At 44.8% G+C, this 26,168-nt stretch overlaps 1 protein-coding gene across 4 annotated transcripts; it reads left to right on the top strand.

The window, feature by feature from the left end:
- Window positions 1–585: 585 nt before the first annotated feature.
- On the top strand, window positions 586–25,788 carry ZNF584 (zinc finger protein 584). Of its 4 annotated transcripts, XR_006211995.1 has the most exons (8): window positions 586–1,004; window positions 1,906–2,032; window positions 6,840–6,962; window positions 7,573–9,133; window positions 12,004–12,121; window positions 14,638–14,778; window positions 22,009–22,044; window positions 25,169–25,788. XR_006211995.1 is itself a non-coding variant. In XM_042969926.1 (4 exons), exons 1-4 carry the CDS (start codon window positions 987–989, stop codon window positions 8,577–8,579), a joined length of 1,275 nt encoding a protein of 424 aa, XP_042825860.1. In that variant the 5' UTR covers window positions 586–986; the 3' UTR covers window positions 8,580–9,606. The 4 variants fall into 4 exon arrangements, 1 of the variants encoding a protein (XP_042825860.1); XR_006211994.1 differs by lacking the exon at window positions 12,004–12,121; XR_006211996.1 differs by lacking the exons at window positions 1,906–2,032; window positions 12,004–12,121.
- The last annotated feature ends 380 nt before the right edge of the window (window positions 25,789–26,168 follow it).

The following is a 26,168-nucleotide window of genomic DNA, read 5'->3' as shown; positions in this document are numbered from 1 at the left end:
CTGAGTCCAGTGGCCCAGGCACCACCAGACTCAACACTTGTACAGTCCAACTGCGGATCTTCGCCAACACTTCCTCCTCCTGCCAAGGCTCCCTGGCCGCTGGTCCCCAGCTCCTCACTGAACTCAGGCTGGAGAGGCTTTTCTGAGCTCCGTCTCCTGCTCCGTGAAGCAGACACCGCGTCCGGGGCGATGACTCCTGGGCGGCGGCGGCGGGCGCGGATGGGCTTTGACGGAGGTGAGACCCGAAGGTGACGCCTCTTTACCGCCAGAAACATTTGCCGAGCTTAAGCCGCGTACAGAGCGCGCAGCCTCCTCTCAGGCCCTCTATATTCCAGTTTCCACCATTCGGAGGAGCCTCCCAAATCCCCGCCTCCGCGCAGTTTCGCAGTCCGTCTGCCGGACGTGGTTCCGAAGGAGGGCGACGCCGGAAGTCCCACCTCCACGGAACGCGGAAAAGCTCCTCTCTGGGGCCGTCATTGGCTACGTCCGTACGAACGGACAGCAGCGCCCTCCCCTGTCGCCTTGGCAACGAGCAAGCGGCACCGCGAGGGGAGCTGGGAAATGAGGCCCTAAAGTGATGCTGGAGCTAAGTTAATGAAGGCGTCTGGAGGCGGCCGGACTTCCGGCGTTGCTCTAGCTGTGCTCTTCTTGCAGCTGTGGGTGGAGACCAGCACTTGGAGAGCCGCGTTGCCGAGAAGAGGGTCGGGGACCCTCGTCGCGCCTGTGCGCGCGTCGTGACCCTCGGAAATAACCCCATTTTTCTAAGACTCGGTGTCGCCCACTGCGGAACGGGTGCCGGAGGGTCAGGGCCTCCCGCGGGCGGTTCCCTGGTCTTTGAGCACATTTTACACGGAGGAGACCTAGCTTCGAAGGTTCCGCGGTCGGCCGGAGGTTCCTGCGCCCAAGGCGGGGTGGTAGGTACGGATTTGAGCTGAGTAGACCGGAATTCGGCGCCTATCGCAGCCAAGCTCCGTCCACAGCTTCCGATGGCCGAGGAGGCGCTGGTAAGTGGAAGGTGCCAGAGGCTCTGACAGCCCTGATCCCCACCCAGTGGGTCGGGTTCTGAATGAGCTCAGGAGAAGCGGGGAAGGCTGTGCAGGTGAAGGGGCAGCCTGGTCAAAGGCAGAGGTGGAAGAGGGGTCTTGGAGATCCATGTGTGGTCTGGTCGGCTGAGAGTTGAAGCGAGGGACAGGCCTGGGTAGGGAGGTCTTCAGTGCAGAGTGCGGAGGCGGGGATGCCCTTAACACTGAGCCATGGAGGAGTGGGGCTGGACTGAGTGAGGATGGTATTGATTGCTCTCAGTGGTGTTACCGGAGACACTGTGTGCAGGATGGGCATGTAAGGGAAGTCCAGCGAGTTGCCAATGGGCTGAACGGGTGAGATTGTGTTGGGGTGTGGAGCTCTATCAAGTTGTGGTACAAAGAGTTCTGTGCATGTCAGACACCGGGGGCAAACTGAAGGGTCTGGGACCTAAGATAGAAGGGTGAGCCTAGGTTTGCTTGTCTCTGGGAGGCGATCTCTGGGACTTAGAGGGAATTGGCTAGCAGGAGATAGGGTGAGACCTGTGTGTCTGGCTGGGGACATAGATGGCATCTATCTGGTCACCAGCCTGTTGTTGCTGTGGGCAGGATGCAGAGTCCAATAGTAACATGAGGAGAGAGACACCAATGGAATTGGGGGCCCTGGCAATCCTCTGAGGTAAGAGTCTTAGGAGGAGGGAGGTAGAGGGTATGTGTCGAGTGGGAGTAGGGGTTTGGGGCTCAAAGGGAAAGTTGATGTCAGTGAGAGATGAGGCAGGACCTTGGGACACTGATCAAGGGCCTAGATGTGTTCCTCTGTCTGTGTTTTGGTTGGCTTGTCTGCCCACTCTTGACCCCTAAGGCTCAGTTCAATCCATCATTACAGGGGCTGGTGACCTTTGAGGATGTGGCTGTGTATTTCTCCCGGGAGGAGTGGGGGCTCCTTAATCTGACTCAGAGGAGCCTTTACCGTGATGTGATGCTAGAGAACTTTGCACTTATTGGCTCGCTGGGTAAGTCTCTCACACTCTTTCCTAACAGACCGCCTCTGCCTTTTACCCATAGGAAGCTGTGTTCATCCTAAAACCCCACCACAGAGGCTGCTTCCTTCCCAGGTTCCCTGTGGTTGGTGCTGTGAGTACTGGCAATGGGCTGTGTGTTCTTCCCCTGCCTCTCTCTGAGCAGCCTTGTTAGCAGCCTCAATAGCTGTTGCCCCACGGCCTCCTGTAGTAGGGCTTGGGGTTCAGAAGTTTACAGTTTGCCCAACAAATCCCACTCGGCCCTGACTGTCTCTGTGACTCTGCTGAAGTCATGGCCTCTCTGTGCTCTGGGTTTTGCCTTCTTTCTCCAAAAGAAAATTTATAGGGTCCTCCTTGGTCCAAGCTTGAGCCATGAATTCGAATCAGTAGCTCAGTTAGGGGAGTATTGCCACTTAATATCTTTCAATTCAGAACATGAAATGTCTTTCCATTTATTTAGTCGTCTTTAACTTTTTTCAACAGTGTTTTGTAGTTTTCAGCATATAAGACTAAAGTTATTCCTAGGTATTTTATTCCTTCTGATGATATTTTAAGTGGAATTGTTTTCTTAACTTCATCTTAGATTGTTCAGTGCTAGTGTATAGAAATATAGATTTTTGTATAGTGATTTTGTGTCTTGTGGCCTTACTAAACCCATTTATTAGTTCTAATAGTTTTTTGTTTGTTTGTTTTTTTTTTAGTGAACTCCTTGATATTTTCCATATATGTGGTGTGATGTCATCTGCAAATAGAGATATCTTTACTTCTTCCTTTGCTTAACTGACCTGGCTAGAACCTCAAGTACTTTATTGAATAGAATTAGTGAGAGTAGATATCCTTGTCTCATTCTCAATTTTATGGGAAAAGCATTTAGTCTTTCACTAATAATCACTGTGGGTTTTTTGCAGCTCACCTTTTCAGGTGAGGAATTTCCCTTCTTTTCTCAGTTTGTTGAGTGCATTTATCATGAAAGGTCATTAGATTTTGTCTAGTACTTTCCCATGTGTATGGAAATGATCATGTGCAGGGGCCTGGGAGGCTCAGTCGGTTAAGTGTCGGAGTCTTGGTTTTGGTTCAGGTCATGGTCTCACAGTTCATGAGATCAAGACCCGAGTTGGGCTCTGTGCTGTGTGTGGAGCCTGCTTGGGATTCTCTGTCTCCCTCTCTCTTTCTGTCTGTCTGTCTGTCTGTCTGTCTGTCTGTCTCTGCCCCTCCCCTGCTTGCATGTGTTTTTTTTCTCTCTCTCAAAATAAAAAAATAAATAAACATTAAAAAGAAAAGAGATGATTGTGTGATTTTTATTGTCTATTCTGTTAACACAGAGTATTGCAGTAATTGATTTTCATAGTTCAACCTTGTGTTACTAGGACGTTTTTCACTCTGTCGTAGTTTATAATCCTTTTATGTATTTCTGGATTGGCTTTGCTAGTATTTTGTTGAAGAGTTTTGCATCTTTATTTGTAAGAGATACCAGTGTGTAGTTTTCTCATAATGTCTTTTGTTTTTTTTTTTTAATTGAGTATTGAGGGTAATTTTGGCCTCAATGGATGAGTTGGGAAATGTTCCCTTTTCTACTGTTTTCTGGAAGAGTGTGTCAAGTATTGGTGGAAATTTTTATTTCAGTGTTAATATTCATCAGTGAAGCCCTCTGGGCTGACTTTTTTTCTTACCCCCATGGGGGAAGTTTTGTTGTTGTTTAAATATAATCAGACTTTCTGTTTCTTCTTGAGTCAGTTTTGGTAGTTTGTGTCTTTTTTAGGAATTTGTCTGTTTTATCTAAGTTATCTAATTTGTGGGCATACAGTACAGTTGTTCATAGTATTTTCTTAAAACCCTTTCTAGGGGTGGGGCACCTGGGTGGCTCAGTTGGTTAAGTGTCTGACTTTGGCTCAGGTCGTGATCTCACGGTTTGTGGTTTCGAGCCCCGCGTGGGGCTCTGTGCTGACAGCTCGGAGCTTGAAGCCTGCTTCAGATTCTGTGTCTCCTTCTCTCTCTGCTCCTCCCCCACTTGTACTCCATCTCTATCAAAAATAAATAAATGTAAAAAAAAAAACCAAAAAAACCAAAACCTTTCTAGGGATGCCTGGGTGGCTCAGTCAGTTAAGTGTCTGACTTCGGCTCAGGTCATGATCTCATGGTTCGTGAATTCGAGTCCCATATCAGGCTCTATGCTGAGAGCTCAGAGCCTGGAGCCTGCTTCAGGTTCTGTGTCTCCTCTCTCTGCCCTTCCCCATTCACACTCTGTCTCTCTTTCAAAAATAAGTAAACGTTAAAAAAAATTTTTTTTTAACTTTCTATTTTGTAATTTTGTTAGTGATGTCCCCCTTTTCATTTTTCTTTTTAATAATTTGATTCTTTTATTTTTTTCTTGTCAGTCTAGGTAGCAGTTTTTCAATTTTGCTAATCTTTTCAAAGATCCCAATTTTGGTTTCACTGATTCTCTCTTTCTAATCTCTATTTCATTTATCTCTGTTCTTTACCATTTCCTTTCTTATGTTAGCTTTGAGTTTAGTTGTTTTTCTTTTTCCTGTTCCTTGAGGACTAAAGTTAGGCTATTGGTTTGAGATCTTTTAATTTTTTTAAATTATTTTAAAAATGTTTATTTAGGGGCGCCTGGGTGGCTCAGTCGGTTACGTGTCCGACTTTAGCTCAGGTCATGATCTCGCAGTCCGTGAGTTCGAGCCCCTCATCGGGCTCTGTGCTGACAGCTCAGAGCCTGGAGCCTGTTTCGGATTCTGTGTCTCCCTCTCTCTCTGACCCTCCCCCATTCGTGCTGTGTCTCTCTCTGTCTCAAAAAATAAATAAATAAACGTTAAAAATTTTTTTTTAAAAATGTTTATTTATTTATTTTTGAGAGAGAGAGGCAGAGGGAGAGAGGGAGCCCAAGCAGGCTCCACACTGTGAGCCAGGATCCCGACAAGGGGTCAGACTCACGAACCATGAGATCATGACTTGAGCTGAAATCGAGAGTCATATGCTTAACTGACTGAGCCACCCAGGTGCCCCTGAGCTCTTTTTAAATATGGGTGCTGTGACATAAAAAGAAATATATATTTTGTCTTTGTTCCCACTTCCTAGCACTGCTCCTAAAACTGTTGGAATCTCTGAAATGATGAGTATCTTTTGTGTGCTAATGGGATGGCTGGTGGCTGGGAGCCCCTAGATAGCTTCAGGATAGGGGGTGGCCACCAGAAAGACTAGGGCACGATTGGAAGGTTAAAAATTGAGCTGCCCCCACCCCCTATCCTCCCAGTCCCCTAACCCTACTCTCCAGGGAGATTAGAGGGGCTGGAGACTGAACCAATCACCAGTGGCCCATGCTTTAATTAATTATACATCATAATGAAATTTCCATAGAAACTCCTAAACAATAGGCTTCAGAGAGCTTCTGGGTTATTGGGAAAAGTGGCACCACCAGAGGGCGTGAATGCCTCTAACCCTCTACTTTGTCAACCTCCACCCCCATCTCTACCCTGGCATACTTTGCCCTTTGCATCTCATCCATTGGGCTGTTTCTGAGTTCTATATTTTATAATAAACTGATATAGTAAGTAAACTCTTTTCCTGAGTTCTGTGAGCCATTATAGCAAACTATTGAACCTGAGAAGGGATCAATAATTGTGGGAATCCCTGATTTATAGCCACTTGGTCAGAAGTGTGGGAGGTCTGGGACTTTCAACTGATGTCTGAAGTAGCAGAAGTCCTGTGGGACTGAGCCCTTAATCTGTGGGATCTGACACTGACTCTGGGTAGTTAATATGAGAATTGAATGGAATCCTTGGACACCAGCTTGATGTCTGAGATTTGGAGAAGTGGTGTGGAACACCTGCCCTGTACCTACCCACTTTTGGTGTCAGATTGTTAGAAGTGAAACAGCACAGAGGTGTATATAGCTCTAATTTCCTATTTTCTAAGGACTGCTATGTCCCATTACTTTGGGCATGTTGTATTCTCATTTTCATTCATTTCAGAGTGCTCTGTAGTTGTCTTTTGGTCATTTAGGAGTGTTGTATTTAAATTCCATAAATTTGTGAGTTTCCCAAATTTCTTTCTGTTGTTGATTTCTATTTTAATTCCTTTGTGGTCAGAGATCATACTTTGTGTGATTTCAGTCCTCAAAAGTCTATTTCCCATCAAGTGGTCTGTTCTGGAGAATGTTCCATGTGCATATGCATTCTGCTGCTGTATTGTGGCATGCTCTATAGATGTCTGTTAGGTCTAGTTGATTTTTACTGTTGTTCAAGTGCTGTATACTTATTTGTTTTCTTCCTAGTGATTCTGTCCATTATTGAAAGTTCTCCAACTATTATCGTTTGTCTATTTTTTACTTAAGTTATGTCAGTTTTACTTCATGGGAGGCTCTATTAAAAGATTATGGTAAAACACAACATGGGGTCTACCTGCTTAACACATGTTTAATTGTGCAGAAGATGTTTTTTTCTTTTCTTTTTTTTAAAAATGTTTTTGATCCTTATTTATTTTTGAGAGAGGGAGAGAGAGACAGAGCATGAGAAGGGAAGGGGCAGAGAGAGAGGGAGACACAGAATCCAAAGCAGGCTCCAGGCTCTGAGCTGTCAGCACAGAGCCTGACGTGGGGCTAGAACTCAGGAACCGTGAGATCATGACCCGAGCTGAAGTCAGATGCTTAACCAACTGAGCCACCCAGGTGCCCCGAGGATGTTGTTTTTCTAATACTCTGTTTCCTTCATGGTTGCCATGGTGACATGAGCTTCCTTTGGTGGGGGATGGAGTGGGTAAGCCTTGGCTTGGGTTGGCCTCTTACTGCCTTTCTCCCTCCCAGGATTTGCATCTTCAAGGTGCCATGTGGTTGCCCAGCTGGAGAGTGAAGAAGAGTTCTGGGTTCCCAGCATGGTGGACCTGACTCTGGTCAGCAGAGTTGAGGCCAGGAGGGGTCCTGGTCTTGGTGAGTAGGGCTGAGACATGTCTTGGTTTCAGTGATGGGCTCACAGCATGCTGCTCATCTGTGTGCTTTGGCTTTTTGGTACTGAGGCCAGTGACCACACACTATTCCCACCTTTCCTCTCCCTTGTGGACACAGTATGTGATTTCTGTCCCTACCATGATTCTCAGGACCTAGATGACCCCCCTCCCTGTTCTCCACGCCAGTGTAGAGCTACTAGTGACTTGAGATGTGCACACATCCTTAAATAATACTTCAAGACCAGCTACTCTGTTACAGCTGCCTTTTCACCTGTGCAGACACATCCTCTTCACAGTGCCCACTGTCACCAGCAGTGGAGGCCCTACTTGAAACACATTGCAAGGAGTGACCTGGTGGCCTCACCTCTTCCCCTGGCACTGCTCCCATCTTTGTGTTCTCATCCCTGCTGAGGTCTTTCCTAGTCTGTGATCTGGCAGAGCCCTGTTCTACTGGGCCAGCCGTTTCTCACCCAGACTTCTGGCCACCTCCTGGCAATTCTGTGGACTGCTTTCTGGTATGTCTGATGTGTGTTTGTGATGTAGGTACCTCCTGTCTCTAATCCAGCTCTCGGTAACTGGCTTTTATGTTTCAGGTTGTCCATGTAGCCTGAAGGATGGGGAAACCCCTACAGAGCAGATGAAGAGTTACAGAGTCTACCTGTCAGAGAAGCCCTCTCTGCTTGGGGAGTCTGGGAAGGACGTGCCTACCACCTTAGGTCTTCTCCGGCACCAGGCCACCCACAGCAAGGGGAAGCCACACAGGAGCACCGAGCATGGAGAAGCCTTCCAACCCAGCTCCAGTAGCCAACAGCAGCAGGCAGTCCACGCCACACAGAAGGCCTTCAAGTGCAGTGACTGCGGGAAAGCCTTCCCAAAGGCCTTTGCGCTCCTTGACCACCTGGTAACCCACCCCAAACAGAGACCCTTTAGATGTCCAAAAGGTGGAAATGCCCCCAAGGAGAAATCCACCCATGTTAATTACCAAAAAATTCACACTGGAGAAACATCCCATGTGTGTACTGAGTGTGGAAAGGCCTTTAGTTATCCCTCTAAACTGAGGAAGCACCAGAAGGTTCACACGGGCATAAAACCTTTCAAGTGTGATGAATGTGGCAAAACCTTCAACCGCAAAGATGCACTCGTTCTGCACCAGAGAATTCACACTGGAGAAAGGCCTTATGAGTGCAGCGAATGTGGGAAAGCCTTCAGCGTTCTGTCTACTCTCATTCGGCACCGGAAAGTTCACATTGGAGAAAGGCCCTATGAGTGCAGGGAATGTGGGAAGTTCTTTAAATACAACCACAGCTTCCTTCTTCATCAGAGAGTTCACACTGGAGAAAGGCCTTATGAGTGCAAGCAATGTGGGAAAACTTACGTGACCCGCTCTGGCCTGTATCAGCACTGGAAAGTTCACACTGGAGAACGGCCCTATGAGTGCAGCCTGTGTGGGAAGACCTTCACCACCAGGTCCTACCGCAATCGGCACCAGCAGTTCCACACTGAAGAGAGGTCCTATGAGTGTACAGAATGTGGGAAAGCCTTCAAACATAGTTCTACCCTTCTTCAGCACAAGAAAGTCCACACTGGAGAAAGGCCATAAGAAGACAGGGGATGTTGGAAAGCCTGTAGCTAGGGCTGGCACCTTGTTCAACATGAAAAACCTCACTCAGAAAGGAGAGGAGAGTAGCCATTTGAAAGCTAAACCTGGCACACCCCAACACATGCGCTGGGGTGGCAGGTGTGTGGGAAGTTTTCAGGAGCTAGGTTGCACTTGGACCTGCCTAGGCTGTTGGCAGTGTTAAGTTGCTGCCAGTTTCCGTGATACAAACCATCTCAGCTCCACCACCTGGCAGGTGCCCAGGGTGTGCATCAGGCACCGCAACGTGCTCTGGAACAGCAAGACCTCCATGGTCGCCACTCTTTAAAGGAGAGAATCATGAGTGGTGGAGTCCGTGATGGGCCTCATTTGCTCCCTCCAACTGGTTCAGGTGTGCCTGTGACCAAGCTCTGGTCAAGAGTAGCTGAGCTGTGTCTACTGGGGGCTTCCAGAGAAGGTTAATCCTTTCCATGGACATCGTTTACACTACACATGGTACCCGTCATGGATTTATCCGACCCTGGAACTGACTGTCTCACACTTCCCTGGAATGTATGGTAATAAAAGCTTTATTGTTTAAGCCATCTTTAATATTGGGGGTTCTGATCACTGTGTGTGAAGAGATTGAGAACAAACCTGGGCTCATGAATAGAAGGACTGGCTTCTGTGGTAAGGGGTCTTTGACTTTTGTTGCCTTACTGGGGATAGCAGGATGTTCACCTCATGGCCATCACTCTGGTCCTGAGAGAAGGAAGATCCTGTTGTCCTGGGATGTGGCCAATGTTCCTAGTGTCTCTGCATACTGTGGCCTTCATTGTCTTTGCTGCCAGTGTGCCAGGGCACAGAGGAAAGAAGTGGTCGAACCAACATATGGACCCGTATCCTCTGGTTTGTGGGGTCTTTTGATTTAAAAAATTTTGGAAACTAATTTCCCAAAGGTCAATAAAATGTCAGTTCAGCAAAACTTGTATGTTGGTTGTAGCTGTGTCCCTGTTCCAAAAGTTATGCTTCCTGTCAAGAAGAGAGTGTTAGTTTGAAGCACGTTGGAGAGAGAATGGTGACCCTAGGCTTAAGGGGCTTTGAGCCACAGTGCTCAGCCATTACCATGTGTTGGGGTTGGAAATGACTGCTGCCTCCCATAACTGGAGTGATGCTTCTCCCCCACCCCTGATGGCAGGAGGGCTGGGGGTAGAAACAGGGTAGAAGCCCAGGCAGGCTTATAGTCAGGGGACTTTTTGGCCAGTCTGCTCAGTTTCTTCCCAACACTGTGAAGTATATGCCCACCTCCAGGCCTACTCAGGCCCTACTCCCTGCGTATAGTAATTGTTTGCCTGCAGCATGGTGGGGGTGGGGGTGGGGGTTGGTCTGTGTTGTAGCAGAGTTAAAGTCCAGCTGAACCAAGTAGGGCTCAGTTCTTGGGGTAGGGTAGACATCAGTCATTAGAGTTCAATCCTTTGTACCTTGTATGGGTGGCCTTGGTTAGATCAGATGGCCCTGAGCACATGGGTGAAGGGTCCTCTGAACCAGCTTTCTGGTCTCCCATTGGGGTTGCTTGTATAGCAGCCAACCTGCTGGGGAGGGGGTGAAGGGTAATGTTTTCCAGGTGATGCTGGAACATCTGAGACAAATGGTTCCTGGTGGCTCTGACCCTTTGACTTGCCCAGGGTATCAGTTTGGGTATCAGTTAGCTCAAATCTCACCTGGAAAGCCAGTGCCAGCAGCCCATCCTTGCAGCTTCTGTCTTGGCTGCCCTGAGACTGCCCTCTCCCGCAGCCAGGGGTAGCTCTCCTCTGGAGTCCACCCAGCAGTTCTGTGCCCCTGGGCATTTTTATATGTGCCCTCAGCCTATCAGGAATGCCTCCCCAGCCTCTCTTTCAAGAATACCCCTTCCACAGTTAAACCAAGATAGTATTTCTTCTTGAGACCCCTCACTTCCTCATTTGGAGTGACCTTCTTCCTCTTTCTCTGCCCTTTCTGTGCTTTGATGTCCGGCCGGACACAAACCCAGTGCTACCCCTAAGTTTGTCCTCACGATTACATCTGCTGCACGTTTGAAATTGAGGGATACATTTGGGTTTGTTAAAGACTTAGCAACATAGAAGTCTTCACTGAGATTGGGACTAGTGTGTTTCTTGATTTTTAAGTTCATCTACAGAGGCATAGTACTTCTTTTCTCACTGTGCTATGTGACGTGTTTGGTCCCCGGTCAGCAGGGCAGGTGTCTGTTTATTTTCTCACAGTCAACAAGACAGTTTGGTGATAGGAGTAAATGTGTGTGTCTCCATAGTAATTAAGCAGGAGAGCAAGGTTGAAATTCTGAATATTCTCAGTTTGATACCTTGTCTTAAAAGACTCTGTGAACTGGTTCATGAGAACAGACACCATCTTGCTCTGCAGATGCCCATAAGGGGAACCTCCTTCATCTCTTGGTGAGTGTCTCAGTCTGTTCAGTTGCTATAAGAAAATACCAGAGACTGGGCGGCTTAAGCAAGAGAAATTTATTTCTCCCAGTGCTAGGGACTGGGAAGTCCCGGACCCAGGTGTGGGCCAATTTGATTCTTTGATGAGAGCTCTTCTGGCTTGTAGATGGCCATCTTTTTGCTGTGTCCTTACATAGTAGAGAAAAAGAAAGTTCTGGTGTCTCTATGCTTCTTATAAGCATGCTGATTCTGTAATGGAGGACCCATCCTCATCTAAATCTAATTACCTCCCAAAGGCCCTATCTCCGCACTATCAGATAGTAGTTTAGGACTTCAACACATAATTTTGGGAGACACATTCAGTTCATAACAAGTCTCCTTAATGTTGGTGATTTTCATTTTTTAAGCCAAGCTCTGGAACTTAATCATTTAGCACCTCAAGCCCTAAGCAGACCGATATAGCTAATTTACTGGGAGAAATGGAGAAGAGCCTAAAGAAAAGTTGGCTTTTAACAGTGAACAAGTAAGTATGTCCAGTAATTACTTGTTCGTTCACTCATTCAAGTTTTTACTGAGTATATGCATCAGGCCTGGTCATCAGAGCATATTCAACCCAAAGCTATAATGATGGGGGTCAAGGGTGGTCATGTGACCTGAGGTGCATTAATGAGAGGCATTCAAAGGACTTGCAAGGAATTGTGAGGAAAGGGGAACCCTCTTGTGGACCCTGGAGTTCATGCACCAGGATTTGGGAGTTGGGGCTGCCAGCAGCAACTTTTCCTCTTTAAAGAGATGCATGCCTGAAAACTAAGCCAAAAGAGGCAGCTGAGTGGAGATAAGAGACAAGCCCTTTTGATCTCACTGAGCCCTGCATCCAGTTGTGCCTAAAGCTGTCCTGTGAGCTTGATGAATGAATCAATAATTTTATTTTGGCAAAACCACTTATATTTGGGTTTAAGTGCCTGGAAGGAAAAGAGTTCTGCCTAACATGTAGTCCTTCCCTGCAGTGGTTCCCCCCCACTACTCCTGCCAAGGACATCACAGGGCAGAGCCTCCTGGGGTACAGTACCCACGGACAGATCAAAGCCATGTCAGACATGAGGCTCAGATTCCACCAACCTGAAGGTATAGCAAGTGTTCACTTGCCTTCTCTGAGTTGCCCTTCCCCGCTCCAGAAGCTCCCAGCAGCATGGCACCTGCACAAAGAAACTGGCCCCCTCCACCAGTATCACCACATGCAGCCCAGGCCTCCCTCAGAGCAGCATGTCCATCTGTGGTTCCCATTTGGTTTAGAACAAACCAAACTCATCCCAGCTTACAGGGCCTGCATGACCTGGTTTCCATGCCCTCCTCCTCCAGCATGGGTTAGGGTCTTCTCCTCGCTCTCAAATGCACCATCTCAGTCCTGCCTGAGGCCTCTGCCCTGAAGTTGCCTCTGTCCAGAATCCTCTTCCCCTGGAGTCACCTCCTCAGAAGTAGTGGTTGTAGCTTTCTGTCACCTCCCTATTTCATTTCCTTCGAACCCCAACCATTCTCTGCTATGGCCCTGTTCTCTGATCTGTTTGCACATTAAATCTCTGTATTGCACATCATATTGAGATAAAATGTGTCTGCCGCAGGGCCTGACACACAGTAGCACCCCAGGAAATGGAATTTTTGTTGAGCTAGTATTTGGCTGCCCTGCAGGACTGTGCTGGGCTCAGACCACAGCCCCATCATCACAGCTGACTCTGAGGAGGGAGAGAGAAGGACACCATAGAAAAAGGTAGTAAATCCTTCTTTCTGCACTCAAGTAAGTTACCTGAGTCTGCTTACATATTTATCTCATGCTATGTGAATTGCTACTGTATGCTGAGACTGAACTTGCCCATCAGGGAAGAAACACATAAGGGCATGGAGCTGACATTTTAGTAGGGGGATATAGACTGAAGTCCCCCACCCCAAATTCATGGATTAAAAACTAATGCCCAGTGTGGTATATTTGGAGGTGGGGCCTTTGGGAGGTGCTTAGGTCCTGAGAGTGGGGCCCTCATGAATTATATTAGTGCCCTCAGAAAAGAGATCCCCTGAGAACACCTTCCTTCCTTCCTGGAGTCTCACCAGACACTGAATCTCTCGCCACCCTGATCTTGGACTTCCCAGCTCCTAGTAATGCAAGAAACAAGTTTCTGTTGTTTGTAAGCTACCTGGTCTATGGTGGACTGAGACATGGGGAGACAGATATCCCTCAAGAAACCATACAACTGGCAACTATGACAGGGGCTATGAAAGGACATCCTTTAGGGTATCAACTGAGCCCCCTCTTGGTTCTCTGCATTTCAGGACCTCTGGGTTTGTCGTCATGTCTGTCTACTGGGAACTCAAGTGACTCTGCAATTGGCCTTTACCTTCTAGTGAAAGGAAGTTATCATGGCTTTTAGTCATCATGGCAGCTTCTTTTGTGTGGCTGTGATTTTGTTTTTATTTATTTATTTATTTATTTATTTATTTATTTATTTAATTTTATTTTTGTAATGTTTATTTGTTTTTGAGAGACAGAGAGAGAGAGAGAGAGAGACAGAGTGCGAGTGGGGGAGGGGAAGAAAGAGAGGGAAACACAGAATCTGAAGCAGGCTCCAGGCTCTGAGCTGTCAGCACAGAGTCCAACGCGAGGCTTGAACCCACGAACTGTGAGATCATGACCTGAGCCAAAGTCCGGTGCTTAACCGTCTGAGCCACCCAGGCTCCCCTGTGACTTTGTTTTTAATCTAATATTTAATGATTCTACTTTTTTGCAGTCCACAGAGCTTATTCAAATTCCACCAGTTTATATATGCACACAGATACGTGTGTGTGGTTCTATACAGTTCTATCACGTGTAACTTCATGTAACATCACCTCAATCAAGATATGGAACTGCTGAAATACCACGACAACTTCCCTCATTCTACTCTTTTATAACAACCCCCTCATGTTTAACCCCCAGCAGCCACTAATCTGCTCACCTCTGTAGCTTTCAGATTTTTAAAAAATGTTTATTTATTTATTTGGGGGTGGGGGAGGGACAAAGAGGGGGGAAAGCAAGAATCCTGAGCACGCTTCACGCTGCCAGTGCAGCCCGATGCAAGATTCGAACCCACGAACCGTGAGATCATGACCTAAGCTGAAATCAAGAGTCAGATGCTTAACTGACTGAGCCACCCAGGCACCCCTGGAATTTTCTCATTTTAAGAAAAATGACTTAGATGAGGTCCAATTTGTCATTTTTTCCTTTTATGAATTGTGCTTTTAAGGTCAAGTCTAGGAACGTTTCACTTGATCCTAAGTCCCCCAAATTTTATCCTTAAAATGTTATAGTTTTGTTTTATATTTAAATCTATGATTCCTTTTGAGTGAGTTTTTTTACGAGGTGTGAAATTTAGGTAAGGTTTAATTTTTGTTTATTTACTTATATTTTACCTGTGGGCGTCCATTTGCTCCATTACCATTTATTTGTTAAAAGGCATATTCTTCCTCCATTTAAGTTCTTTTGCATCTTTGTCAAAAATCAGTTGGGCCTTTATGTGTGGGTTCATTTGGTTCTTTGTTTTGTTCCACTAATCTATGTATCTATCACTCTGTCAGTACTAATGATTAATTTTAATATTTCCATTTCCCCGTAGTTTGCACTGGGCGGACCTGGAGTCTGAGACCTAGAAGAGCAACTGGATTTGCTGTAGTGTAATGTCACCCTTCATGGATGCCACCACATTCAGAGGTTCATCCCCATCTCTTCTCCATGCAGCAAAGTAAAATTCCCAAAGGTAACTGCAGATCCAGCCCCCTGGTTGCCCATTTCCCACAGGACCTGACCCTTCCTGTCCGGGGGCCCATCTCTGACGAGGGATGGCCCGAGGACTTCCATCAGAGATTTATCTTTTTTATGGACATTGTTGACCCTACATAGGACATTTGTCATGGATTTGTCCAGCCTTCAACTTACTCATCCCTGGTACATATCACCTTATACTGCTCTAGATTATATGATAACTTAGGTCTTTTTTTTTAAATATAATTTTCTGTCAAGTTGGCAAACATACAGTGTATACAGTGTGCTTTTAGTTTTGGGGGTAGATTCCATGATTCATTGCTTACAACACTCAGTGCTCATCCCAACAAGTGCTCTCCTCAATGCCCATCACCCATTTTCCCTCCCCCCCCGCCCCGCCTTCCCCATCAACCCTCAGTTTGTTCTCTGTATTTAAGAGTCTCTTATGGTTTGCCTCCTTCTCTGTTTGAAACTATTTTTTCCCCTTCCCTTTCCCTATGGTCTTCTGTTAAGTTTCTCAAGTTCCACATATGAGTGGAAACATATGATATCTATCTTTCTCTGAGTGACATTTCACTTAGCATAATACACTCCAGTTCCGTCCACGTTGTTGCAAATGGCAGGATTTCATTCTTTCTCATTGCCAAGTAGCATTCTGTTGTATGTGAACCACATCTTCTTTATCCATTCATCAGTTGATGGACATTTAGGCTCTTTCCATAATTTGGCTATTGTTGAAAGTGTTGCTATAAACATAGGGGTACATGTGCCCCTGTGAATCAGCACTCCTGTATTCTTTGGATAAATTCCTAGTTGTGCTATTGCTGGGTCGTAGGATAGTTCTATTTTTTTAAATTTTTTAATTAATGTTTTTATTTTTGAGAGAGAGAGAGAGAGAGAGAGAGCACGAGTGGGGGGAAGGGCAGAGAGAGAGGGACACACAGAATCTGAAGCAGGCTCCAGGCTCTGAGCTGTCAGCACAGAACCCGACGTGGGGCTCGAACTCATGAACCGGGAGATCATGACCTGGGCCGAAGTCGGATGCTTAACTGACTGAGCCACCCAGACGCCCTGCGTAGTTCTATTTTTAGTTTTTTGAGGAACCTCCCCACTGTTTTCCAGAGTGGCTGCACCAGTTTGCATTCCCACCAACAGTGCAAGAGGGTTCCCATTTCTCCACATCCTCACCAACATCTGTTGTTTCCTGAGTTGTTAATTTTAGCCACTCTGACCGGCATGAGGTGGTATCTCAGTGTGGTTTTGATTTGTATTTCCCTGATGCTGAGTGATGTTGAGCATCTTTTTAAGTGTCTGTCGGCCATCTGGATGTCTTCTTTGGAAAAATGTCTATTCATGTCTTCTGCCCATTTCTTCACTGGATTATTTGTTTTCAGATGTTGAGTTTGGTAAGTTCTTTATAGATTTTGGATACTAAGCCTTTATCTGATATGTCATCTGCAAATATCTTTTCCCATCCTGTCGGTTGCCTTTTAATTTTGTTGAATGTTTCCTTTGCAGTGCAGAAGCTTTTTATCTTGAGGTCCCAATAACTTCATTTTTGCTTTCATTTCCCTTGCCTTTGGAGATGTGTTGAGCAGGAAATTGCTGCAGCTGAGGTCAAAGAGGTTGTTGCCTGTTTTCTCCTCTAGGGTTTTGATGGTTTCCGCCTCATATTTAGGTCATCCATTTTGAGTTTATTTTTGTGTATTTTTATGTTAATTTTGTGTGTGTATTTTGTGTACCCTTAGTCAAGGGTAAAACTGCAAGCATTTATACCCATGGTCAGTATTCCTTTGGGGTAACTCATGACTTTTGAATATTATGGAAACAACAATATATCCCTACTTCCAATGGGGATAAAATTAAAAATGACTCCTATGTCCAAATTTTATTAGATGCAATACCTTTGCCAGCTGCTCTGGATATTATTAAGCTTTCCAGGCATTCCAGACTCAACTCCCTGGAGGCCAAAAGAAAGCGCCTCACTGATATTTCCACCAAAAATGCTGCTTGCGAGGAGGCCAGTAGCCAAACCTCTGTCTTGGTCCAAAGAGATGTTATCCCAAGTGATAATTTGGGTGGTGAGGAATGATCAGAGACACCCAAAGGAAAAACAGTATTGAAAATCTAATAATTGTTGGTTCAATAGTCATAGAGAACTTTGGTTTGGAGCAAATAACAATCCAGCTCTACCAGAAATTCTAAAATTCTCCCTACTTACAACTGTACATGCATCAAACCATTGGTTTACTGAGAAAATGACAACATTCATGAACCAATTTTGGTTGGGAAATATTAATAAGGTCTCACAAAGTACCTACCTCACTCATCCCATCTGTCCAAAGTATAATCCAGGGAAACCTGTTAAAAAAATGGATTTCATACAGCTTCCCCATCTTGTGGATATAAATATATTTTAATCATGGTTTGTATGTTTTCTCACTGGATCAAAGCTTTCCCTTGTAGACAGGTCAGTCATTCTACCATGGCTAAAATTGTTTCAGAAGAGATTATCCCTACCTGGGAAAATCCCTCTCCAACTCTCTAGCGCAAGGGGAACCCATTTCACTGGACAGGTGCTTTGACAAGTCTGCACTGTTTAGCTGGTTTTATGAAACTTTCATTAGCATACCATCTTCAATCCTCAGGGTTGACTGAATGCACTAACAGCATGGTTAAGACTCAATTGGTAGGGAGTCTGAGTGGCTCAGTCGGTTAAACCTCTGGCTTGATTTCAGCTCAGGTCATGATCTCACGATTTGTGGGTTGAGCCCCATGTTGAGCTCAGTGCTGACAATGCTCTCTCTCAAAATGAATAAATATGCTTTAAAAAAGAGTCAATTGGCAAAATTTACAGAGGTCTTCCAAATATTTTGGCTGAAAGCATAGTTGTTAGTCCTTCTAAACCTCAGATCCACTCCTTTGGGAACACAGACTCACCCTCTGAGATAGTCACAGGATGGCCAATGCATTTGGCTATGCCTCCTTTGATCCACAGTTGATAAAAGAACAAAGAACATATACTTCAATATTGTAAAAGCCTAGTTGGTTCTATTAAAAGTAACCATGCTTCGGTAGAGCCATCTTTTCACAGTGTGCTCCTGGGAGACGATGACCTTAAGCATCACACCTTACAACCAGGAAAAGACTGCCCCAGAAGACTCTACTGCCTCACTGGAAAGGCCCTTATCAGGAACTTCACACCAAGTCTTGTGCCACCAAACTCCAGGCAATAGACTCTTGGATTTACATGATGGAGCTAAAGAAATAACCAACCCCGACTGGACCTGCACACCACCTCTTAATCTGAAAGTAAAGATTTCCCAAAGTGAAGCAGACAACATCTGATGAGACGACTTTCCCAAGATGTTTGGATCTTGCGTGCATTTTTTCTCACTGTTGCTTCTTCTCTCTCTTTTATGGGAAGAAAGGACCCCTGTCTGCATTTTCCAAGCCCTCACGAAAGGGGAAACCTCTTCTTTTGACTATGGCCTTTTGGAAACAGCCTCATTGTGATCCTGTGACAAATTAACTTTTCTCTTGCTTTTTCTGAAGGGTTAGAAGCTTCAGAATTCACAAAAATTTATATTTAATATATATATATTAAAAATATATACACATATATCTATGTGTATACACACACACACATATATATACACATATATACACATATATGTATATATATATACATACATATGTGTGTGTGTGTGTGTATATATATATATATATATATATATTTTTTTTTTTTTTTTTAAGTTTAGTTTTTTATTTTGAGGGGGCAAGGGGCAGAGAGAGAGGGAGACAGAATCCCAAGCAGGCCCTGAGCTGGCAGCATAGAGCCTGATGTGGGGCTTGGACTCATGAGCTGTAAGATCATGACCTGAAGTCTGAAGTCAGATCCTTAACTGACTGAGCCACCCAGGCGTCCCTTCACAAAATCTTTCTTTAATATGAACTATTAACCGATATTCAGAGATTCTTACTGAAATTCATGGTTTCTGAATTTAAAATTTATAGGCTGTATTATCAATAACATATTTGGTTCCACACAGTTCTTTTGAGATAATGATACTGTTTTAAAACATCTTTGAAACTTTGCTGTTTTGCAAAAAGTTGATCAACTATTGCTTCATGTTTATACTTGCACTGTATCTTCCCAAATTCACTTGGTTAGTTCTTTCACTGTGCTCCTGCAGTATTCACTCTTCTGTTTTCGTGGCCTCTCTTAATTGGAGACTTCCAGGAGGATACACGCTCCAGGTGTGCCTCCATAGTGAGAGCTTTACTCCCCTGAGTCAGAAAGAGTGCCAATAAATATTTCAATTGGCTACTTTCAGACCTAAGGTCCTGGTTTAGAACTATCATACAATTTGGAATTATCACGTTACTTCCTCTGTTTTGTAAACTTAATAATTTTAAGTTTTGTATATCATTGCTGGTCAAACTTTTGTAAGAACGACGTACCCAATAAAGAGACGATCTCCAATATTTATGATCTTGGTAAATTTATATTATAGATGGGAAGTGTCTGGAAGTTCTCCCTCCTAACCTTGCATGTTAACTCAAATGTGGCCTTAAGTGGTTTCCAACTGGTTTCCACTTTCCCTCCAACTTAGGACATGACAACCAGGAAAGGTCCTTTTTCTGGCACTGAGTGACAAAACCACTAAAATCTGATCCTTGATCTGTGATGCTTTTAAGGAAAGATCTTGATCAAAAGGGGTAAATATGAGCATTTATAAAGGAAACCTTATAAAATGGACTTGGGAGGTAGGAAGAGGACGCTCATGCCCTACCACTGGTCATCAATGGCAGACCCAACAGGAAGAAACCAGTAGTTCATCATTCCAGCAGAAGAAAGGAGGATTTCCTTCCTGACATTGGCAAAAGCCCAGCCTAAGAAAGACATGAGAGACAGTCACAATCCAGTCAATGAGAAAAAAACACAACAAAACAATCCAGCCAATGAGAAGACACTACACCTTTGAGCTCCCAGTTTACCCCAATGGAATTTTGGTTTACAACAGCCCCTCCTAACTTCTCCTTTCTTATATAAAAAAGCCTCCTTTCCTTTGATCTCCAGAATTGGATAAAGTTTTGTCACAGCCTGCTCTAATCAATCGTAATTGTCTGCTATTACTGAATAAATCCATTTTTGCTGGTACTCTGCATTATAGGTAATATCATGAAACAGTTTTGCAAAAGTCCACTTTTTATTACAGCTACCTCCTTAGTCGTAGCAGAGCATCAAAAGTTCTGTAATGGTCTCTTATTTATATGGGTTCCTATAGAGGTCCATAAGTAGAGCATTTTCCAAATCATACTGAAGTCATGCCTCAAAGCATACATACTATCAGTATTACTATTTTTTCTCTGGTTATTTGTCTACTGGCAGGTGTGGATGAGGGCAATTAATTCATCAATGTGAACTGAATTTCTGGGAAAGACTTTTTTTTTTTAATGTTTATTTATTTTTGAGACAGAGACAGAGCACAAGTGGGGGACGGGGGAGCAGAGAGAGAGGGAGACACAGAATCTGAAACAGGCTCCAGGCTCTGAGCTGTCAGCACAGAGCCTGATGCGGGGCTCGAGCCCACGACCCGTGAGATCATGACCTGAGCCGCAGTCGGACGCTTAACTGACTGAGCCACCCAGGCACCCCAAGACTTATTTTCTAAAAATGAATGATCTGTGATAGCCTTCTGGGCAAACTTTGGCTTCTGTTTTAAGTATGAAAAATCAAGAAAAAAATAAATGAGGTTATACAAAAGAGTCTAAAAAAGTTCGGGGGGCACCTGGGTGACTCAGTCGGTTAAGTGTCTGACTCCTAATTTCATCTCAGGTTGTGATGTCACAGTTTGGTTTGTGAGTTCCAGCCCCACATGGGGCTGGGTGCTGATGGTGCTGATGGTGTGGAGCCTGCTTGGGATTCTCTCTCTCTCTCTCTCTCTCTCTCTCTCTCTCTCTGCCTTTCCCCCACTTGCGTGCACTCTTTCTCTCAAAATAAATAATTTAAACTTTAAAAAGGCGGATCGCGGGGGGCGGTGCCTAATGGCTCAGTCGGTTGAGCGTCAGTCCGACTTCAGCTCAGGTCATGATCTCATGGTTCACCCCACATGGGGCTCGCTGCTGTCATCACAGAGCCTGCTTGAGATTCTCTGTCTCCTCTTCTCTCTGCCCTTCTGCTCGCGCTCTCTCTCTCAAAAGTAAACATTAAAAAAAAAAATTCAAGGCGCCTGGGTGGCTCAGTGGGTTAAACATCCAATTTCCGCTCAGGTCATGATCTCGCGGTTTGTGAGTTCCAGCCCCGCATCAGGCTCTGTGCTGTCAGCTCGGAGTGTAGAGCCTGCTTCGGATCTGTGTCTCCCTCTCTCTCTGCCCCTCCCCACTTGTGCTCTGTCTCTATCAAAAATAAATTAAAAATGTAAAAAAAAAAAAAAGTTGTGTAAAGATGTCAACCAACAAAAATTCACTGAAAATTTAAGAAAATAAGCATATCTTGGGCAATGAGAATTCCAATTTGGGAGACACAGACTCAGATATAAACTTGAATTGGATCCTAAAGAAGACAAAGAAGGGGTAGAGTTATACAGGCAAAAAGCTAGGTAGGAGTGTAGTAAATGTTCAGTTCCTCTAGGCAAAACAGGGATTTAAATTAGGTTAACTGAGATTGGTAGAGTTAATATGCAAATGAGGGATTGAAACTTATTAAATCACATTGGCTTTTTTTGAAGTGAAGAATGTGGATGATTCAGGTGTCATGGTGAGGAGGAAATTAAGTCCAGGCTGAGAGCTTGCAGCTGACTAAAAAAAAAAAAAAATTTTAAGTTCATGGTTTCCCCAGTGAGGATGTGCATAAGTTTCTCCTCCCTTATGCCTGATCCTGTTTAATTTAATTTAATCAATTAATTATGTGATGTATTTTGGCAGCTTGAACCTTTATTTTTAGTAAATTTTTTAAAAGCATAATTATAGAGAGGTGGGTTGGGATGGGCTAGATGGGCGATGGGCATTAAAGAGGGCACTTGTTGGGATGAGCACTGGGTGTTATGTGTAACTGAGGAATCACTGAATTCTACTCCTTAAACCATTATTACACTGTTAACTAACTTGGATTTAAATAAATTAAAAATAATTAATTAATTGATTTTAGAAAAGCATAACTAGAAACTTTCAATACGTAAATAATCCTAGCAAACCATTTAAAAGTGTTGTTGTTTCACAGGAATTTCACATCAGGTCCACCAGGACATCCAGCTCTGTGAGTAACCCCCCCCCCCCACACACACACATCCCCCCACCACCTGACTCTGTTTTGAAAAGAGACCTTTTAGCCAGTCTTGTTTGCTCCATTTTGAAATCTCCTTTTACAAAGATGTGGTTAATGTTCTAACAGAGGTCCAAATAGTGGAGAGGTTTCTCCCCTTCAAGTTGGGGAAGAAAGTTGCTGGATTCAAGCTGCTATAGTGAGAAAAGTGATACATAAAAGGTTAAGACACCATGGGTACCCCAATATATCACTATGTTCTTTAATTCTTCTCATAACACTTACTAGAAATTGTCTGCTTTCAGCAAGATCATTTGTTTTTTAAAAATTTTAAAAATGTTTTTATTTATTTTTGAGACAGAGAGAGACAGAGCATTAGTAGGGGAGGGGCAGAGAAAGAGGGAGACACAGAATCCGAAACAGGCTCCAGGCCTGTGCTGTCCGCACAGAACCCGACGCAGGGCTCAAACTCATGGACCGTGAGATCATGACCTGAGCGGAAGCCAGACGCTTAACCGACTGAGCCACCCAGGCGCCCTTCAGCAAAATCATTTATATTTAGAATCCTGGCAGCCAAATATCTGTGAAGGCTGTTTTCTATATTTTGTGCTAAAATTTGAGTCTTTTTCTTGTAAACTGATAAATCATTGAAACATTTTACTTTTATAATAAAATTAAGAAGGTGGCATCTTCATTTTGTCAATTTTAACTTTTTCTTTTATCTGCAATTTGGTAGATAAAAGTGCTTTCAAATTATTAGATGTGGAGGATGCCAGACAAAAGTAATTTGTGCTATTATCCTTCCCTTCATAAAACGAAGGAGCAGCCATCCCTAGGTGGCTCAGTCGGTTAAGTGTCTGACTTCAGCTCAGGTCATGATCTCACAGCCTGTAAGTTCGAGCCCCGCATTGGGCCTGGAGCCTGCTTCGGATTCTGTGTCTCCCTCTCTCTCTGCCCCTTCTCTGCTCACACTCTGTCTCTGAAAAATAAATAACAAACATTAATATTCTTGGTTTGTTTTGTTTTGTTTTTGAGAGAGGGCGGGCGCGAGAGTGAGAGCAGGGGAGGGGCAGAGAGAGGGGGGAGAGAAGGATCCAAAGCGAGCTCTGCACTGACAGCAGAGATCCCGATGCGGGGCTCAAACTCATGAACCCTGATATCATGACCTGAACCAAAGTCAGATGCTCAACCGACTCAGCTACCCAGGCACGCCTTGTGTTAATATTCACCTCTGTCACCAACTGGTTTTATTCTATAAAACTGACACTGTGTCCTGTGACCCTGAAGACTTAGCACTTCATATACTGGTCATAAAGAATCACTTTCCTTCCATAGATGTTATGGACTGAATGTCTGCATGTCCCCGAACTTCATATGTTTAAGCCCTAATCCCAGTGATGGTATCTAGACAAGAGGGCTCTGGGACATAATTAGGTTTATTTATTTATTTTTTAATGTTTTTTTATTTATTTTAATTAAATTTTTTTTAATATTTATATATATGTGAAGGAGAGACAGAGATGAAGTGTGAGTGAGGAGGGGCAGAGAAAGAGGGAGACACAGAATCCAAAGCAGGCTCCAGGCTCCAAGCTGTCAGCACAGAGCCCGATGCAGGGCTTGAACCCACAAACCATGAGATCATGACCTGAGCTAAAGTTGGATGCCCAACCGACTGAGCCACCCAGGCACCCCCATAATGTTTATTTATTTTTGAGAGAGAGAGAGAGAGAGAAACAGAGCTCGAGTGGGGGAGGGGCAGAGAGAGAGAAGGAGACACAGAATCCAAAGCAGGCTTCAGGCTCTGAGCTGTCAGCATAGAGCCCAATGTGGGGCTTGAACCCACGAACCATGAGATCATGACCTAAGCCCATGACCTGAGCTGAAGTTGGGCCCTTAAGCCACTGAGCCACCCAGGTGCCCCTGGGACGTAATTAGTTTTAGATGAGTTCGTGAGGGTGGTGCTCCATAATGGGATTGGTGCCTTTGTGAGAAGAGGAAGAAAGGTCACACTCTCCTCTCTCTCCACCATGTGAGGACACAGCAAGAAAGCAAGCCACAGAGAGGGTCATCACCGGAACCCAAACATGCTGGCACTCTGATCTCTTCCAGCCTCCAGAACTATAAGAAAATAAGTATCTGTTATTTAAACCACTCAGTCTATGGTATTTTGTTATTGCAGCCCAAGCTAAGTCATGTGACCTTTAAAATGATAAGAACACCTTGTTTAGCACTAGTCTTCAAGATCAATGATTTCAGAAAGACAAATATACCCTTGAGGTTTGAAACATTTGCACCTGTGGGTACAACCATGTAAGAATACATAAGGATAGCAGAGGGCTGGCATCAGGCCAAAGGTTCAGGCATCAGAGAAGAGAGAAGCTAACACCAAATTGGAGGAGGAAAAGTACAGCAGACTTAGAGGAGAGGAAAAGTTGGGAGAGGTTGAGAAGACTGTAGAGGGTGTCCCTCATGGGGGAGGTCACAGGGCAAAGGTCCAAATGCAGGGAACTACTACTGGACAGAGCTCAGAGAAGAGCTATCACTAGTGAGGGCAGAATGTGCAGTGTTGGTGGATTGATAATGGACTGAAAGCACTGTAACTGCTAGGTCCCATACAGGCTGGTATCCAGAACAGCTATAAGGTTAGGGCCATGAGGCCTTTGCCTGGAGTGTTCTGGCATCACTGGCAAAAATCTTCCTTCTCCAACAGACTGGCTGCTGTGTACTGAGCCCCAGTAGGAGACCAGGCTGTTCTAAGGAAGATTCTTCACCCACAGAAGAATTCTTCACCCATGAATCGGGGGCCATTTATGGAATCTAACCATGGCCATCCACACAGTGTACAAAGGATTGAGATGACCAGTGTCTATCCTACCCTATTTGCTTGGAAGGCTTGATCCTCTTGTGGCTCAGTTGGCCTTTAACTCTGATCTCACATGAGTTCTCCATGTTGATTAAAGATAATTCTTACATCCAGGAAGGAAGGTCTGAGCAGAGTGGGATTCCCCCAAACATCTCTGCTGGAGAGTACTTGAGCAGCCCTACTGCAAATTTTGATGACTGCAAGCCTGTCTTGGGTTCTGCCTCTGATGTGGCTATCATTCCTTGTTTCCTTTAGGCTTTTAGGAAAAGTCACCGCGAAGAGGAGGCAACAACAATGCCTTCTCATCCACCAAGCAGTATGGATGTATACTGCATGCTGAAGCCTCTCATGTCAGAAAACTCCAGGTCTTTCTCCCCCCAGGTCTCATGGAAGGACACAGGGGAACGTATATAGCCCACATAAAGTTTTGTCCAACTGCTTTTGTACCAAAATGTTTTTTCAAATGGCTTCTAACATAAAACCAAAAGCCACATAAAAATCTGCATATCTGGCTCTTCTTGGAAAGCCAAGACATCTAAGAAACCCATATTAATTCAACCATGTTGTCTCCCATCCCTTAAAAAGAACAGACTTCCTTGGTGGCTACCCGAAATGGGGTAATGAAGGCCATGACTATGCAATCCTCTAGAAACTCTGGTTATTCACATAAACCACTCTCCAGACCATGAGCTCTATCCTCTCAATGTCAGAGTTCTTGTGTGGTGACAGCCACGAGGTGAACAGCTCAGGAAGGATATAGGAATTCATAAAACACTTATTTGGATTTGCATTATGGGTGCTACACAAGTCTGCGGATCTTAAGAAGTTCTGCACCCTTGGGGCACCTGGGTGGCTTGGTTGGTTAAGCACCCAACTTTGGCTCAGGTCATGATCTCATGGTTTGTGGGTTTGAGCCTCTTGTCGGGCTCTGTGCTGACAGCTTGGAGCTTGGAGCTTGTTTCAGATTCTGCGGCTCCCTCTCTGCCTCTCCCTGGCTCGTGCTGTCTCTCTCAAAAATGAATAAACATTAAAAGAAGAAGAAGAGGAGGAGGAGGGGGAGGGGATTAGAAGAAGAAGAAGAAGAAGAAGAAGAAGAAGAAGAAGAAGAAAGAAGAAGAAGAAGAGGAAGAGGAGGAAGAAGAAGGAAGAGGAAGAGGAGGAAGAAGGAAGAAGAGGAAGAGGAGGAAGAGGAGGAGGAAAATGAGGAAGAGGAGGAGGAAGAGGAGGAAGAGGAGGAGGAAGAGGAAGAAGAGGA

This window comes from Panthera tigris, chromosome E2 (assembly GCF_018350195.1).
Source record: "Panthera tigris isolate Pti1 chromosome E2, P.tigris_Pti1_mat1.1, whole genome shotgun sequence".
Classification (NCBI taxonomy): domain Eukaryota; kingdom Metazoa; phylum Chordata; class Mammalia; order Carnivora; family Felidae; genus Panthera; species Panthera tigris.
The sequence above is the reverse complement of the archived record's forward strand: the minus strand, read 5'-3'. Positions and strand labels throughout refer to the sequence as shown.

Bases quoted from the DNA above. Each gene is read 5' to 3' on its own strand.
- ZNF584 (XM_042969926.1), top strand. The intron at 2,033-6,839 runs GTAAGTCTCTCA...TCTCCCTCCCAG, and splicing joins TGCACTTATTGGCTCGCTGG to GATTTGCATCTTCAAGGTGC. The intron at 6,963-7,572 runs GTGAGTAGGGCT...TTTATGTTTCAG, and splicing joins CAGGAGGGGTCCTGGTCTTG to GTTGTCCATGTAGCCTGAAG.